The sequence below is a fragment of the Coregonus clupeaformis genome, chromosome 24 (genome assembly GCF_020615455.1).
Source record: "Coregonus clupeaformis isolate EN_2021a chromosome 24, ASM2061545v1, whole genome shotgun sequence".
In the NCBI taxonomy this organism is placed as follows: domain Eukaryota; kingdom Metazoa; phylum Chordata; class Actinopteri; order Salmoniformes; family Salmonidae; genus Coregonus; species Coregonus clupeaformis.
In genome coordinates, this window is record NC_059215.1 from 51,147,768 (window position 1) to 51,162,988 (window position 15,221).

Here is a 15,221-nt window from a genome sequence, read left to right on the forward strand (position 1 = left end):
ATGCGTGCATACATTTTACGTATGGGTGGTCCCGGGAATCAAACCGACTATCCTGGAGTTGCAAGGGCCATGCTTTACCAACTGATCTACAGAGGACCAACCAGGCTACTCCTCAAGAATCCATGGCTCCATCTCAATTCATCTTTCCGTGATTCCTTGCATCCTTTCTCCTCGCCTCCTCAACCATATTGGAAGGAAAAGGTTGAAAATTATTTTGAGGAGGAGACAAGGAGAGAGGATACAAGGAATCGAGGAAAGATTCATTGAGAAAGAGTCCATGGGAGAATCTCAATTGTATTTCCTTGATTTCTTGAGTCCTCTCTCCTCGCCTCCTTCTCAAAACCCATTGGATGAGAAGATCAGAGGGAAGGGACCTCTGACCTCATCCAATGGGTTTTAAGAAGTAGGCGGGAGAGAGGGTGCGGGGAATCAAGGAAACGCAATTGAGATTCTCCCATAATCAAGGGAGCATTGTGGGACATGTAGTTCACCCTTGTGGCCACCAGAGGGCACCATGATCTGCAGAGTGAGCTGCCTCTGCCCAAGTAGGTTAGCCTACTGGTCACTGGTGTCACTGGTGAGTAGTGTTACTATACTGTACTGGACTATACTGGACTATACTGTACTATCAATATACTGTACTGGACTATACTGTACTGGACTATACTGTACTATACTGGACTATACTGGACTGGACTATACTGGACTGGACTGGACTATACTGTACTGGACTATACTGTACTATCAATATACTGTACTGGACTATACTGTACTGGACTATACTGTACTATACTGGACTATACTGGACTGGACTATACTGGACTGGACTGGACTATACTGGACTGGACTGGACTGGACTATACTGTACTGGACTATACTGGACTGGACTATACTGGACTGGACTATACTGTACTGGACTATACTGGACTGGACTATACTGTACTGGACTATACTGGACTGGACTATACTGGACTGGACTATACTGGACTGGACTGGACTGGACTGGACTATACTGGACTGGACTATACTGGACTGGACTATACTGGACTGGACTATACTGGACTATACTGTAATTTACTGTACTGGACTATACTGGACTATACTGGACTGGACTATACTGGACTGGACTATACTGTACTGGACTATACTGGACTGGACTATACTGGACTGGACTATACTGGACTGGACTATACTGTACTGGACTATACTGGACTGGACTATACTGGACTATACTGTAGTGGACTATACTGGACTATACTGTAGTGGACTATACTGTAATTTACTGGACTATACTGTAGTGGACTGTACAGTACTAGACTATACTGGACTGGACAGAACCAGTGCACAAAGAGAGGTGAAGGCCCTGTGCACAGCAGTGCATCTGGTTCAAGGTGCTGATTCTGGCAGAAAAACCACACACTTGGAAAGACAATGGCCGACTTCAATTCATATTTGTAAAATTGCGCTGTGCAGAATAGTGCATTGAAAGTAAACGTTCGGACCAGTCTGTAAACAACATGCTGATTCAAACATGAGTTATTTTCTTTGTTTCTTTTTTTTACAAACCTGGAAATCTAGTTATCGGTTTTGATTGAATAGTGTCTTTAAAGCCTTTGAAAGGCGTGTTCACAAAGTGTTTTCGGGGCAGGAGTGCTGATCTAGGATCAGTTTTACGTTTTCATAATGAATGAGAAAGATCAGCACCCCTACCCCCATACTATGCTTTTTGCATACAGGCCCAGACTCAAACCCAGTGCACTGAGACCAAGACTGAGACGGCAAGAATCCTACTTCTCACGTTATGTCTATATTGAAAGAAACAATATTTGATAGGAACTGACTTCCATCTGTATCCTCTGTGTCTTCAGGGGGGAGGTCCACCTCTTCACTCTTCTCATCTAAAGGGGGCTCCTGTGATGGCATGACTGGATCCTGCCAAGAGAAGACAGGCAAATAGCCGCAACATGGTTTTGAGGCTGCCAAAGAGTATCAAACAAATCATGACTAGGTCCTTGGAGACACTGGGAAGAAGAGGCTTCCGTTTTAAAGAGGTTCTACGTTGATAGACATCTTAGGCACATGGAGGTATCTTTTCAACAAAATAAAGACCACAAAAGTTGAGAAGTCTGCATATTTCTCGCGACAAAGCACTTATATACATAATTTTAATGCGGTTCTAACCATGAGGCATTGTCTTTTCAAAGGGGATCAACGTGTTTGTTGATAGAGCATCGTCAGATTACATTAAAGAAAACAGCCTATTATTACATCTGACTATTGAACTGGGTTTTCGGCACCAGGTTTGCTGTAGTCTAGCCCTGGATTCCAGGCCTCGCTCACGTTGTTCTGATTGGCTGTCACTAGACGTAGATTTTTCAAAAACAACCACCCCTTCCATTCCTCTTCAGAAGCGCAAATTATGCAGAGTAAGTTAATTTACAGTGCTAGCATTGCTAGCATACGCTATTATTTAAAATTGATATTTAGGATTTAATTTGTTATTTTGTATATAATTTGGCTGAAATGACACTACCCTAAGTGGGCACCAGTGAAAATTATTGGCTTTCGGTTTCGATTCTCCGCCTCTGTTTGAACGTGCCTATTGTAGGGCAAACGGCTTAGATACCCATCTTTACATTTACATGTTAGTCATTTAGCAGACGCTCTTATCCAGAGCGATTTACAGTTAGTGCATTTATCTTAAGATAGGGGGGAGGGGGCAGTTCCTCGATCGTAGGCAAGTACCATGGTCTTGTAGTGGATACGAGCTTCGTGGAGTGTGCGGAGAAGTGGGGTGACTTGGGAGAACTTGGGAAGGCTGAGTTCTGGATAAGTTGCAGGGGTTTGATGGCACAAGTGGGGAGCCCAGCCAACAGCGAGTTGCAGTAGTCCAGATGGGCGATGACAAGTGCCTGGACTAGGCCCTGCGCTGCTTCCTGTGTGAGGTAGGGTCGTACTCTACGGATGTTGTAGAGCATGAACCTGCAGGAGCTAGTTACTGCTTTGATGTTTGCAGAGAATGACAGCATGTTGTCCAGAGTCACGCCAAGGTTCTTTGCACTCTGGGAGGGGGGACACGTGGAGTTGTCAACCGTGATGGAGAGGTCTTTGAGCGGGCAGGCATTCCACGGGAGGAAGAGCAGCTCCGTCTTGTCGAGGTTGAGCTTGAGGTGGTGGGCCGACATCCAAGCTGAGATATCTGCCGGGCACGCAGAGATGCGTGTCGCCGCCTGGGTGTCAGAAGGGGGGAAGGAGAAAAGCAGTTGAGTGTCATCCACATAGCAATGACAGGAGAGACCAGGTAAGGATATGACGAAGCTGAATGACTTGGTGTATAGAGAGAAGAGGAGAGGGCCTAGGACCGAGCCCTGGGGGACACCAGTCATAAGAGTATGTGGTGCAGACACAGAACCCTCCACCTTCTTTTAGCTTGTCCCTGACAAGAACGTCCACAGGCTTTCATATTGAGGCTAGCTCTAATCGTAATGCCAAATGGGCTGATTGCAAGGACCTCTTAGCTTCTTTCTGTTTGTTAGCAGTCTGTAACTAGAGATCAACCACGTGATGTTTCAGTATACACTACAGTATGGGTGTGTCTCAAATGACACCATATTGCCTATGGGCCCTGGTCAAAAGTAGTGCACTACATAGGGAAAAGGGTGCCATTTGAGACGTAGTGGGTTTGAAACTTGCCCGTAGCATGTTGGCTGGAGTACATTGCGAACTGTTTCTCATGAAATGACAGACCAGTATTTTGCTCTGTTGGCTACGGTAGTTGGCTTTTTGAGTTATATACAGTATGTGTTGTGCAGAAGGTTGCTAGTTCGATCCCCGCTCGGGGCAGAACAGCATTCATTATGTTACAAATACACATTAGAACATCAATAGTCATGTTTAATTTAGACTTGTGAATAATTTAATTGATCACCTTGATCTTTTACTCTAAACAAGTTGAATTGTTCAAATGCAAAAAAAAATTGCAACCTAAAGCAGTTAAATATTACTCATTCGCCCTCCCAAATCATTCATTCAGACATTCACTTAAGTTTATGAAGTATCTATGAAGCGCTTATGAAGACTCTAAATGCTCTAAAAAGCCTTTTGCACTGCAGTATGTGAAGTGTCCATGTAATACGTTATTCCGATGCTTTGACATGACGGATTGGCCAGAGTACTCACCACAGAACTAGAATGAGATTCTATTTCTATGGTACTCACCATATGCCTTTGGCAGGTCAGAGGAACGAGTTTGTGACAGCGCTTATGGACCAGCAGTTTGCAGTTGATACACTTGTAGCCCTGCGTCCCCAGCCCCCATATCCTTTCACTGCAGTGGCCACAGTACGCTTTCTGTTGGGGACAGACAGACAGACAGACAGACAGACAGACAGACAGACAGACATGGATTGTTACATTATCAGTCTGAGCTCATGACAATGGGGTGATACTATCGCAGTCATTGATCGAGAATCAATGGAGGCGAGGCAGACACACATGAAGAAGGTGATAGTGATGGAGGCAGGGTGGAGTTAAGCCTAGGCGGCATCTTACATCAACTGGGAGCATGCTTGTTTGTAGTCTTCCCTTTAACTAACAGTCACAGCAACTCATCTATATTGTTCGTAGCTGTCTATTTACCACCACAAACCGATGCTGGCATTAAGACTGCACTCAATGAGCTGTATAGGGCCATAGAGGCCGGTGACTTTAATGCAGGGAAACTCAAATACGTCTTACCTCATTTCTACCAGCATGTCACTAACTAGAGGTGAAAAAAACTCAGGAAGTACCAGTGACACGCTCAATACGAAAGTGGTCTGATGAAGTGGATGGTAAGCTACTGGACTGTTTCACTAGCACAGACTGGAATATGTTCTGGGACTCATCCGATGGCATTTACCACATCAGTCACCGGCTTCATTAATAAGTGCATCGATGACGTCCTCCCCACAGTGACTGTATGTACATATTCCAACCAGAAGCCATAGATTACAGGCAACATCCCCACTGAGCTAAAGGCTAGAGCTGCCGCTTTCAAGAAGCAGGACACTAATCCGGACGCTTCTAAGAATTCCCGCTATGCCCTCCGACGAACCATCAAACAGGCAAAGCGACAATACAGATCGAATCCTACTACTTCGGCTCTGACGCTCGTCAGATGTGGCAGAGCTCGCAAACTATCACGGATTACAAAGGGTAATCCAGCAGCGAGCTACCCAGTGACGTGAGCCTACTAGACGAGCTAAATGCCTTCTATGCTTGCTTTGAGGCAAGCAACACTGAACCATGCGTGAGAGCACCAGCTGTTCCGCACGACTGTTAACATTCACAAGGCCACAGGGCCAGACGGATTACCAGGACGCGTACTCAGAGCATGCGCTGACCAGCTGGCAAGTGTCTTCACTTACATTTTCAACCTCTCCCTGACCCAGTCTGTAATACCTACATGTTTCAAGCAGACCACCATAGTCCCTGTGCCCAAGAATGCCAAGGTAACCTGTCTAAATGACTATCGCCCTGTAGCACTCACATCTGTAGCCATGAAATGCTTTGAAAGGCTGGTCAGGGCTCAAAATCAACACCATCATCCCATTTCAATTTGCATACCGCCTCAACACCGCCCTTTCCCTCTTGTACAAAAGGAACAACTACGTGAGAATGCTGTTCATTGACTACATCTCAGCGTTCAACACCATATTGCCCTCCAAGCTTATCACTTAGCTAAGGACAATGGGACTGAACACCTCCCTCTGAAACTGGATCCTGGACTTCCTGACGGGACGCCCCCCAGATGGTGAGGGTAGGCAACAACACATCCGCCACGTCACATTTTCATGCCTATCCAGACAAAGGACCGAACTCCCCTGGCAGTGAACCTCGCAGCCCGCGCTTACAATATTACAGTATATATGAAATGGGAGACTCTAGGGATTGCAGCAAACACAGTAGTCTCATCTCACTGTTGATGTTCTCAGATGGATTTAGAGTTCTCAACAGGAAAAAATACAAAATCATTCCGTAGAATTGAAACAAGACCACTTTCTCCTGGTCACAGAGGGACGAAATTACCTCGTACTTAAAGCTGAAGCTGTACCGAGCCAGCAGGTTTTTGAATGGCATCTTTTGAATTGCACTACTCATCTCATATGTATATACTGTATTCTATTCTATAATATTATCTCATATGTACAGTGAGGGAAAAAAGTATTGGCCAAGGCCAAAGAGCTCTCCAAGGATGTCAGGGACAAGATTGTAGAACTACACAAGGCTGGAATGGGCTACAAGACCATCGCCAAGCAGCTTGGTGAGAAGGTGACAACAGTTGGTGCGATTATTCGCAAATGGAAGAAACACAAAAGACCTCTCAATCTCCCTCGACCTGGGGCTCCATGCAAGACCTCACCTCGTGGAGTTGCAATGATCATGAGAACGGTGAGGAATCAGCCCAGAACTACACGGAAGGATCTTGTTAATGATCTCAAGGCAGCTGGGACCATAGTCACCAAGAAAACAATTGGTAACACACTCTGCCGTGAAGGACTGAAATCCTGCAGCGCCCGCAAGGTCCCCCTGCTCAAGAAAGCACATATACAGGGCCGTCTGAAGTTTGCCAATGAACATCTGAATGATTCAGAGGAGAACTGGGTGAAAGTGGTGTGGTCAGATGAGACCAAAATCGAGGTCTTTGGCATCAACTCAACTCGCCGTGTTTGGAGGAGGAGGAATGCTGCCTATGACCCCAAGAACACCATCCCCACCGTCAAACATGGAGGTAGAAACATTATGCTTTGGGGGTGTTTTTCTGCTAAGGGGACAGGACAACTTCACCGCATCAAAGGGACGATGGACGGGGCCATGTACCGTCAAATCTTGGGTGAGAACCTCCTTCCCTCAGCCAGGGCATTGAAAATGACCCAAAACACACGGCCAAGGCAACAAAGGAGTGGCTCAAGAAGAAGCACATTAAGGTCCTGGAGTGGCCTAGCCAGTCTCCAGACCTTAATCCCATAGCAAATCTGTGGAGGGAGCTGAAGGTTCAAGTTGCTAAACGTCAGCCTTGAAACCTTAATGACTTGGAGAAGATCTGCAAAGAGGAGTGGAACAAAATCCCTCCTGAGATGTGTGCAAACCTGGTGGCCAACTACAAGAAACGTCTGACCTCTGTGATTGCCAACAAGGGTTTTGCCACCAAGTACTAAGTCATGTTTTGCAGAGGGGTCAAATACTTATGCAAATCTATTTATAACATTTTTGACATGCGTTTTTCTGGATTTTTTTGTTGTTATTCTGTCTCTCACTGTTCAAATAAACCTACCATTAAAATTATAGACTGATCATGTCTTTGTCAGTGGGCAAACGTACAAAATCAGCAGGGGATCAAATACTTTTTTCCCTCACTGTATATACTGTATTCTATTCTATAATATTCTACTGTATCTTAGTCCATGCCACTGTCATTGCTTGTCCATATATGTATATATTCTTAAATGCCATTACTTACTAGATTTGTGTGTATAGGGTACAGTGGGGAGAACAAGTATTTGATACACTGCCAATTTTGCAGGTTTTCCTACTTACAAAGCATGTAGAGGTCTGCAATTTATATCATAGGCACACTTCAACTGTGAGAGACGGAATCTAAAACAAAAATCCAGAAAATCACATTGTATGATTTTTAAGTAATTTAATTTGCATTTTATTGCATGACATAAGTATTTGATACATCAGAAAAGCAGAACTTAATATTTGGTACAGAAACCTTTGTTTGCAATTACAGAGATCATACGATTCCTGTAGGTCTTGACCAGGTTTGCACACACTGCAGCAGGGATTTTGGCCCACTCCTCCATACAGACCTTCTCCAGATCCTTCAGGTTTCGGGGCTGTCGCTGGGCAATACAGACTTTCAGCTCCCTCCAAAGATGTTCTATTTGGTTCAGGTCTGGAGACTGGCTAGGCCACTCCAGGACCTTGAGATGCTTCTACGGAGCCACTCCTTAGTTGCCCTGGCTGTGTGTTTCGGGTCGTTGTCATGCTGGAAGACCCAGCCACGACCCATCTTCAATGCTCTTACTGAGGGAAGGAGGTTGTTGGCCAAGATCTCGCGATACATGGCCCCATCCATCCTCCCCTCAATACGGTGCAGTCGTCCTGTCCCCTTTGCAGAAAAGCATCCCCAAAGAATGATGTTTCCACCTCCATGCTTCATGGTTGGGATGGTGTTCTTGGGGTTGTACTCATCCTTCTTCTTCCTCCAAACACGGCGAGTGGAGTTTAGACCAAAAAGCTCTATTTTTGTCTCATCAGACCACATGACCTTCTCCCATTCCTCCTCTGGATCATCCAGATGGTCATTGGCAAACTTCAGACGGGCCTGGACATGCGCTGGCTTGAGCAGGGGGACCTTGCGTGCGCTGCAGGATTTTGTCCATGACGGCGTAGTGTGTTACTAATGATTTTCTTTGAGACTGTGGTCCCAGCTCTCTTCAGGTCATTGACCAGGTCCTGCCGTGTAGTTCTGGGCTGATCCCTCACCTTCCTCATGATCATTGATGCCCCACGAGGTGAGATCTTGCATGGAGCCCCAGACCGAAGGTGATTGACCGTCATCTTGAACTTCTTCCATTTTCTAATAATTGCGCCAACAGTTGTTGCCTTCTCACCAAGCTGCTTGCCTATTGTCCTGTAGCCCATCCCAGCCTTGTGCAGGTCTACAATGTTATCCCTGATGTCCTTACACAGCTCTCTGGTCTTGGCCATTGTGGAGAGGTTGGAGTCTGTTTTATTGAGTGTGTGGACAGGTGTCTTTTATACAGGTAACGAGTTCAAACAGGTGCAGTTAATACAGGTAATGAGTGGAGAACAGGAGGGCTTCTTAAAGAAAAACTAACAGGTCTGTGAGAGACGGAATTCTTACTGGTTGGTAGGTGATCAAATACTTATGTCATGCAATAAAATGCAAATGAATTACTTAAAAATCATACAATGTGATTTTCTGGATTTTTGTTGAATTGTACCTATGATTAAAAGTACAGACCTCTACATGCTTTGTAAGTAGGAAAACCTGCAAAATCGGCAGTGTATCAAATACTTGTTCTCCCCACTGTATATGTTGTGAAATTGTTAGATATTACTTGTTAGGTATTACTGCACTGTCGGAGCTAGAAGCACAAACATTTCGCTACACCCGCAATAAAATCTGCTAAACACATGTATGTGACAAATAAAATTTGATTTGATTTGTGTGTCGCTGGGCAGAAAATGCACCATCATCAGTTTTATCAAAATGGTGCCAATTTTGTACTGTCACTAAGTATGATCATATGTATTTACAGTTAGGTTAAATATTATAGTAAGTTGTTTATAATTTGATTGTTACTATATTTAGAAAGCATTTCAATCATTTCAAGCCCCATGTTGAATAGGAAAAACATAATATTATATTTGTATCATATTAGTATTGTGTACTTGAGCTCAAAAGTGACTACACCTCAGCAACTATTTTTACCAGAAAGATTAGATTTTAATCTTTCTGGCAGTATAATCATTACTAGGTATTATACTGAACAAAAATATAAACGCACCATGCAACAATTAAAAATATTTTGCTGAGTTACAGTTCATATAAGTAAAATCAGTCAATTTAAATAAATTCATTAGGCCCTAATCTATGGATTTCACATGACGGGGGCAGCGGCGCAGCCATGGATTGGCCTGGGAAGGCTTGGGAGCCCACTTGGGAGCCAGGTCCAGCCAATCAGAATGAGTTTTTCCCCACAAAAGGGCTTTATTACAGACAGAAAAACTCCTCAGATGTGGAGGTCCTGGGCTGGAGTGGTTACACGTGGTCTGCGGTTGTAAGGCCGGTTGGACGGACTACCAAATTCTCTAAAACGACGTTGGAGGCGGCTTATTGTAGAGAAATTAACATTCAATTCTCTGGCAACAGTGGACATTCTAGTGGACATTCCTGCAGTCAGCATGCCAATTGCACGCTCCCTCAAAACTTGAGACATCTGCACATTTTAGAGTGGCCATTTATTGTTCACAGCATAAGTCAAAAGCACTGTTGCTATGGAGACTCCGTGGAGACGCACTTCAAAGATTAGCTATCACTACCCCACCGCTCCCAAGCCCAAACTGACAGAGAGAGAGAGAGAGAGACAGAGAGACCGATCGAGAGGGAGTGAGAGAGACCGATAAAGAGAGCGAAGCAGAGAGAGGTAGAGAGAGAGACAGATAGAGAGCGACACAGAGAGAGAGAGAGAGAGAGAGAGAGAGAGAGAGATGGAAAGACAAAGAGACCGAAAGAGAGAGAGATAGGCAGAGCGGGAGAGATAAGCAGCGAGAGAGAGAGGGAGGTTGGGGCGAGTCATAAATAAATCAAGCCATCCACTTATTTGTCCCAAAAAAATGTTTCCCTCTCTGCTCAGCGCAGACAGTGGGCGAGTAATTAAGGTGCCTGTTCTGAGGTGAGAAACTTTGAAGACAGACATTCAGCACTTCCCATCAAGACTTTGGGGAGAGCATTTCCATAGCAGACGAGAAACGAGGGTTCATAACATATGCCCCTTGTTCTTTAAAAGAGCCACAACATCTTCAGATGTTCTAAAGAACCCTAACAAAGCTACAGCTAGCTGTGTTCCATGTTCTAAAGACACTAACAAAGCTACAGCTAGCTGTGTTCCATGTTCTAAAGAACACTAACAAAGCTACAGCTAGCTGTGTTCCATGTTCTAAAGACACTAACAAAGCTACAGCTAGCTGTGTTCCATGTTCTAAAGAACACTAACAAAGCTACAGCTAGCTGTGTTCCATGTTCTAAAGACACTAACAAAGCTACAGCTAGCTGTGTTCCATGTTCTAAAGAACCCTAACAAAGCTACAGCTAGCTGTGTTCCATGTTCTAAAGACACTAACAAAGCTACAGCTAGCTGTGTTCCATGTTCTAAAGAACACTAACAAAGCTACAGCTAGCTGTGTTCCATGTTCTAAAGACACTAACAAAGCTACAGCTAGCTGTGTTCCATGTTCTAAAGAACACTAACAAAGCTACAGCTAGCTGTGTTCCATGTTCTAAAGACACTAACAAAGCTACAGCTAGCTGTGTTCCATGTTCTAAAGACACTAACAAAGCTACAGCTAGCTGTGTTCCATGTTCTAAAGACACTAACAAAGCTACAGCTAGCTGTGTTCCATGTTCTAAAGACACTAACAAGGCTACAGCTAGCTGTGTTCCATGTTCTAAAGACACTAACAAAGCTACAGCTAGCTGTGTTCCATGTTCTAAAGACACTAACAAAGCTACAGCTAGCTGTGTTCTATGTTCTAAAGACACTAACGAAGCTACAGCTAGATGAGGATAGAGGAGATACTGAGGGACTGAAAACTCAAGATGTAAGGTCTACAAGACAAACATATGTTGGTCTCGACTAGAAACGTGCTTAATTTGGATGTGTTTGTGATTTACCGCAATTTAAGAGTCACTTAAAGCACTTACGGTTGCGTATCGAGGGAATCAGTGAGCAAATTAATGCCTAAAAGCCTCTGAGTTTAAATCATCCTCTCCACACAGTTCAGGACTTGGCCTATACCAGTGAAACATATACCCAAAGTGTACACTACTAGTCTCTTCCCTCTTCCTCCCTGATGGGACAGTAAATTATCTGCCTGTATCTATCGAGGGCCCCCGAAAAGGTCCCTGGTAGAGTCCCAAATGGCACCCGATTCCTTTTGTAGTGCACTATGTAGGGAATAGGATGCCATTTAGGATGCATCGCCTGTTTGAGCCAGCTCACTGTCAGCTCCAAAATGGCTAATAGACTTCTTCCCACTGGCTGGCCTTGGCTGGGCCCCATAAAATGCTGCTAAGCGCTAGGAGAGTGCTAGGGAAGCAATGTGGAACGAGCCCTATTTAAAGTGCATTAGCTCGGCATGCGGTTGGCCCTGAGTCAGAGGTGAAATCAACCTCTGAGACGTCCTTGACTGGCCGCCACAGCGACAGACATTCCCCACAACTCTGTTGGATAACAGACGTTATATATTGTTATTCCAGCTTGGGGTTTTTACATGGCATATTCAGTTGCAGGTGGACAGGAATGTTTTATTCATGTTCACACAAAAAGGTTTCTAACAATGCAACAAAAATGTATGTTTTGTTGTGACATGCACACTCTTCGATTAATTAACATGACGGTTAAATACATCTACTTTGTGCAATTGAACACAGCAATGGAACAACTAAACAGCCCTTCTGTAAGTCAACTAAACACCAAAACTAAGAACAATTTAGTCATGCATTTTAGAGGTCTCTCTCTCTCTCTCTCTCTCTCTCTCTCTCTCTCTCTCTCTCTCTCTCTCTCTCTCTCTCTCTCTCTCTCTCTCTCTCTCTCTCTCTCTCTCTCTCTCTCTCTCTCTCTCTCTCTCTCTCTCTCTCTCTCTCTCTCTCTCTCTCTCTCTCTCTCTCTCTCTCTCTCTCTCTCTCTCTCTCTCTCTCTCTCTCTCTCTCTCTCTCTCTCTCTCTCTCTCTCTCTCTCTCTCTCTCTCTCTCTCTCTCTCTCTCTCTCTCTCTCTCTCTCTCTCTCTCTCTCTCTCTCTCTCTCTCTCTCTCTCTCTCTCTCTCTCTCTCTCTCTCTCTCTCTCTCTCTCTCTCTCTCTCTCTCTCTCTCTCTCTCTCTCTCTCTCTCTCTCTCTCTCTCTCTCTCTCTCTCTCTCTCTCTCTCTCTCTCTCTCTCTCTCTCTCTCTCTCTCTCTCTCTCTCTCTCTCTCTCTCTCTCTCTCTCTGGAGAGCTGTGAACTGACATGACTCAGTGGAGAGCTGTGAACTGACATGAACTGACATGACTGCTTTGTTAGGGTCCTATTTGCAGGGTGCTAATGGAGCAACAATCTAGACAGTAGCTCCAGTCAGTCATCTCCCTAATGGAGCAACAATCTAGACAGTAGCTCCAGTCAGTCATCTCCCTAATGGAGCAACAATCTAGACAGTAGCTCCAGTCAGTCATCCCCCTAATGGAGCAACAATCTAGACAGTAGCTCCAGTCAGTCATCCCCCTAATGGAGCAACAATCTAGACAGTAGCTCCAGTCAGTCATCCCCCTAATGGAGCACTAGCTCGTAGCTGCGAACACTAATGGCAGGAATACGACATTCTGATACATCATGTGCATCAGAGTTACTAAAGGACCCCATTATGTCAAATGGGAGGCATTCACAAAGCATCTTTCTCCTCAACAACAGAGGGAAGAGATGGAGAGAGAGCGGGAAGGAGAGGGATGGAGAGAGATGGATAGAGTGAGATGGGGTGGAGAGAGAGAAGGCAAGGGAGAGAGATAAAGAGGGGGAGGGGTGGTGTGAGGGATTTAGAGGGGATGGATGGAGAGAGAGAGGGATGAGAGAGGGAGGGGTGGAGAGGGATGGAGAGAGAGAGGGATGAGAGAGGGAGGGGTGGAGAGGGATGGAGAGAGAGAGGGATGAGAGAAAGATGGAGAGAGAGAGGGAGGGGTGGAGAGGGATGAGAGAGAGAGGGATGAGAGAGGGAGGGGTGGAGAGGGATGGAGAGAGGGAGGGGTGAGAGAGGGAGGGGTGGAGAGGGATGGAGAGAGAGAGAGATGAGAGAGGGAGGGGTGGAGAGAGAGGGAGGGGTGGAGCGGGATGAGAGAGAGAGGGATGAGAGAGGGAGGGGTGGAGAGGGATGGAGAGAGAGAGGGGTGAGAGAGGGAGGGGTGGAGAGGGATGGAGAGAGAGGAGAAACCTGACCTACTTCTGCTAAATGACCTGTTTATACTGTATAGGGGATGGAGATAAAAAGAGAGATGGAGAGAGAGAGAGAGAGAGAGAGAGAGAGAGAGAGAGAGAGAGGGGGGGGATGGTGTGAGGGATGGAGAGAGAGAAGGAGGGATGGTGTGAGGGATGGAGAGAGAGAGAGAGAGGGATGGTGTGAGGGATGGAGAAAGAGAAGGAGGGATGGTGTGAGGAATGGAGAGAGAGAGGGATGTGTGAGGGATGGAGAGAGAGGGAGGGATGGTGTGAGGGATGGAGAGAGAAGGAGGGATGGTGTGAGGGATGGAGAGAGAGAGAGGGAGGGATGGTGTGAGGGATAGAGAGAGAGAAGGAGGGATGGTGTGAGGGATGGCGAGAGAGAGGGAGGGATGGTGTGAGGGATAGAGAGAGGGGGAGAGATGGTGTGAGGGATGGAGAGAGAGGGGGAGAGATGGTGTGAGGGATGGAGAGAGAGGGAGGGGTGGTATGAGGGATGGAGAGAGAGAGAGGGAGGGACGGTGTGAGGGATGGAGAGAGAGAGAGGGAGGGATGGTGTGAGGGATGGAGAGGAGAGACTGCACCAACCAGGACTGACTGTAAGACCATGTGCCATGGTAATGATCGTAATTATGTCAGAACTGTACACATAGTGGCCCACACATGTGACATAGTTACAAAGCCATCAACCTTAGACAAGCAATTTGATGTAGACAACATGTGATGTACCCACAATAAAATGGCTGACAAATTACTGTACAGAGAGGAAATACAGTAGGACAGATTATATAAGCTTATGAAAATAGAACGTGTGCCAAAACTATACCTGTCCAATGTCTTAGCAAATAACCATGGCTCCAACATAACATTCAAATAACCATGGCTCCAACATCCAACATAACATTCAAATAACCATGGTTCCAACATCCAACATAACATTCAAATAACCATGGTTCCAACATCCAACATAACATTAAAATAACCATGGCTCCAACATCCAACATAACATTAAAATAACCATGGCGCCAACATAACATTAAAATAACCATGGCTACAACATAACATTCAAATAACCATGGCTCCAACATAACATTCAAATAACCATGGCTCCAACATAACATTCAAATAACCATGGCTCCAACATAACATTCAAATAACCATGGCTCCAACATAACATTCAAATAACCATGGCTCCAACATAACATTCAAATAACCATGGTTACAACATAACATTCAAATAACCATGGTTACAACATAACATTCAAATAACCATGGTTACAGCATAACATTCCGTCTCTTCCAGTGCATCAGCGAGGGAGATGGGCAGCCTAATGGAGGTCTACTGGAATGAGGAGCCCGTAATACAGTAGTGCTAACTTGGCAGATCAGTGATCTCAGTCTAGTCTAGACGTCCACCAGCAGACAACACCCCAGGGATATGTTATTATTACCCCCTTAGCACT

At 45.3% G+C, this 15,221-nt stretch overlaps 1 protein-coding gene across 3 annotated transcripts in view; it reads right to left on the reverse strand.

Moving 5' to 3' along the window:
* Positions 1-15,221, reverse strand: part of LOC121537681 (protein kinase C zeta type) — a 156,193-nt gene that overhangs the window by 49,097 nt on the left and 91,875 nt on the right. For 2 of the 3 annotated variants that reach the window (XM_045207304.1, XM_045207306.1), the window contains 2 exons: positions 4,219-4,350; positions 1,842-1,932 (listed from right to left, as the gene is read on the reverse strand). In XM_045207304.1, the coding sequence (XP_045063239.1) occupies positions 1,842-1,932; positions 4,219-4,350 (223 nt within the window). The remainder of the gene's footprint in view (positions 1-1,841; positions 1,933-4,218; positions 4,351-15,221) is intronic. The other variant, XM_045207305.1, reaches the window with a different exon arrangement.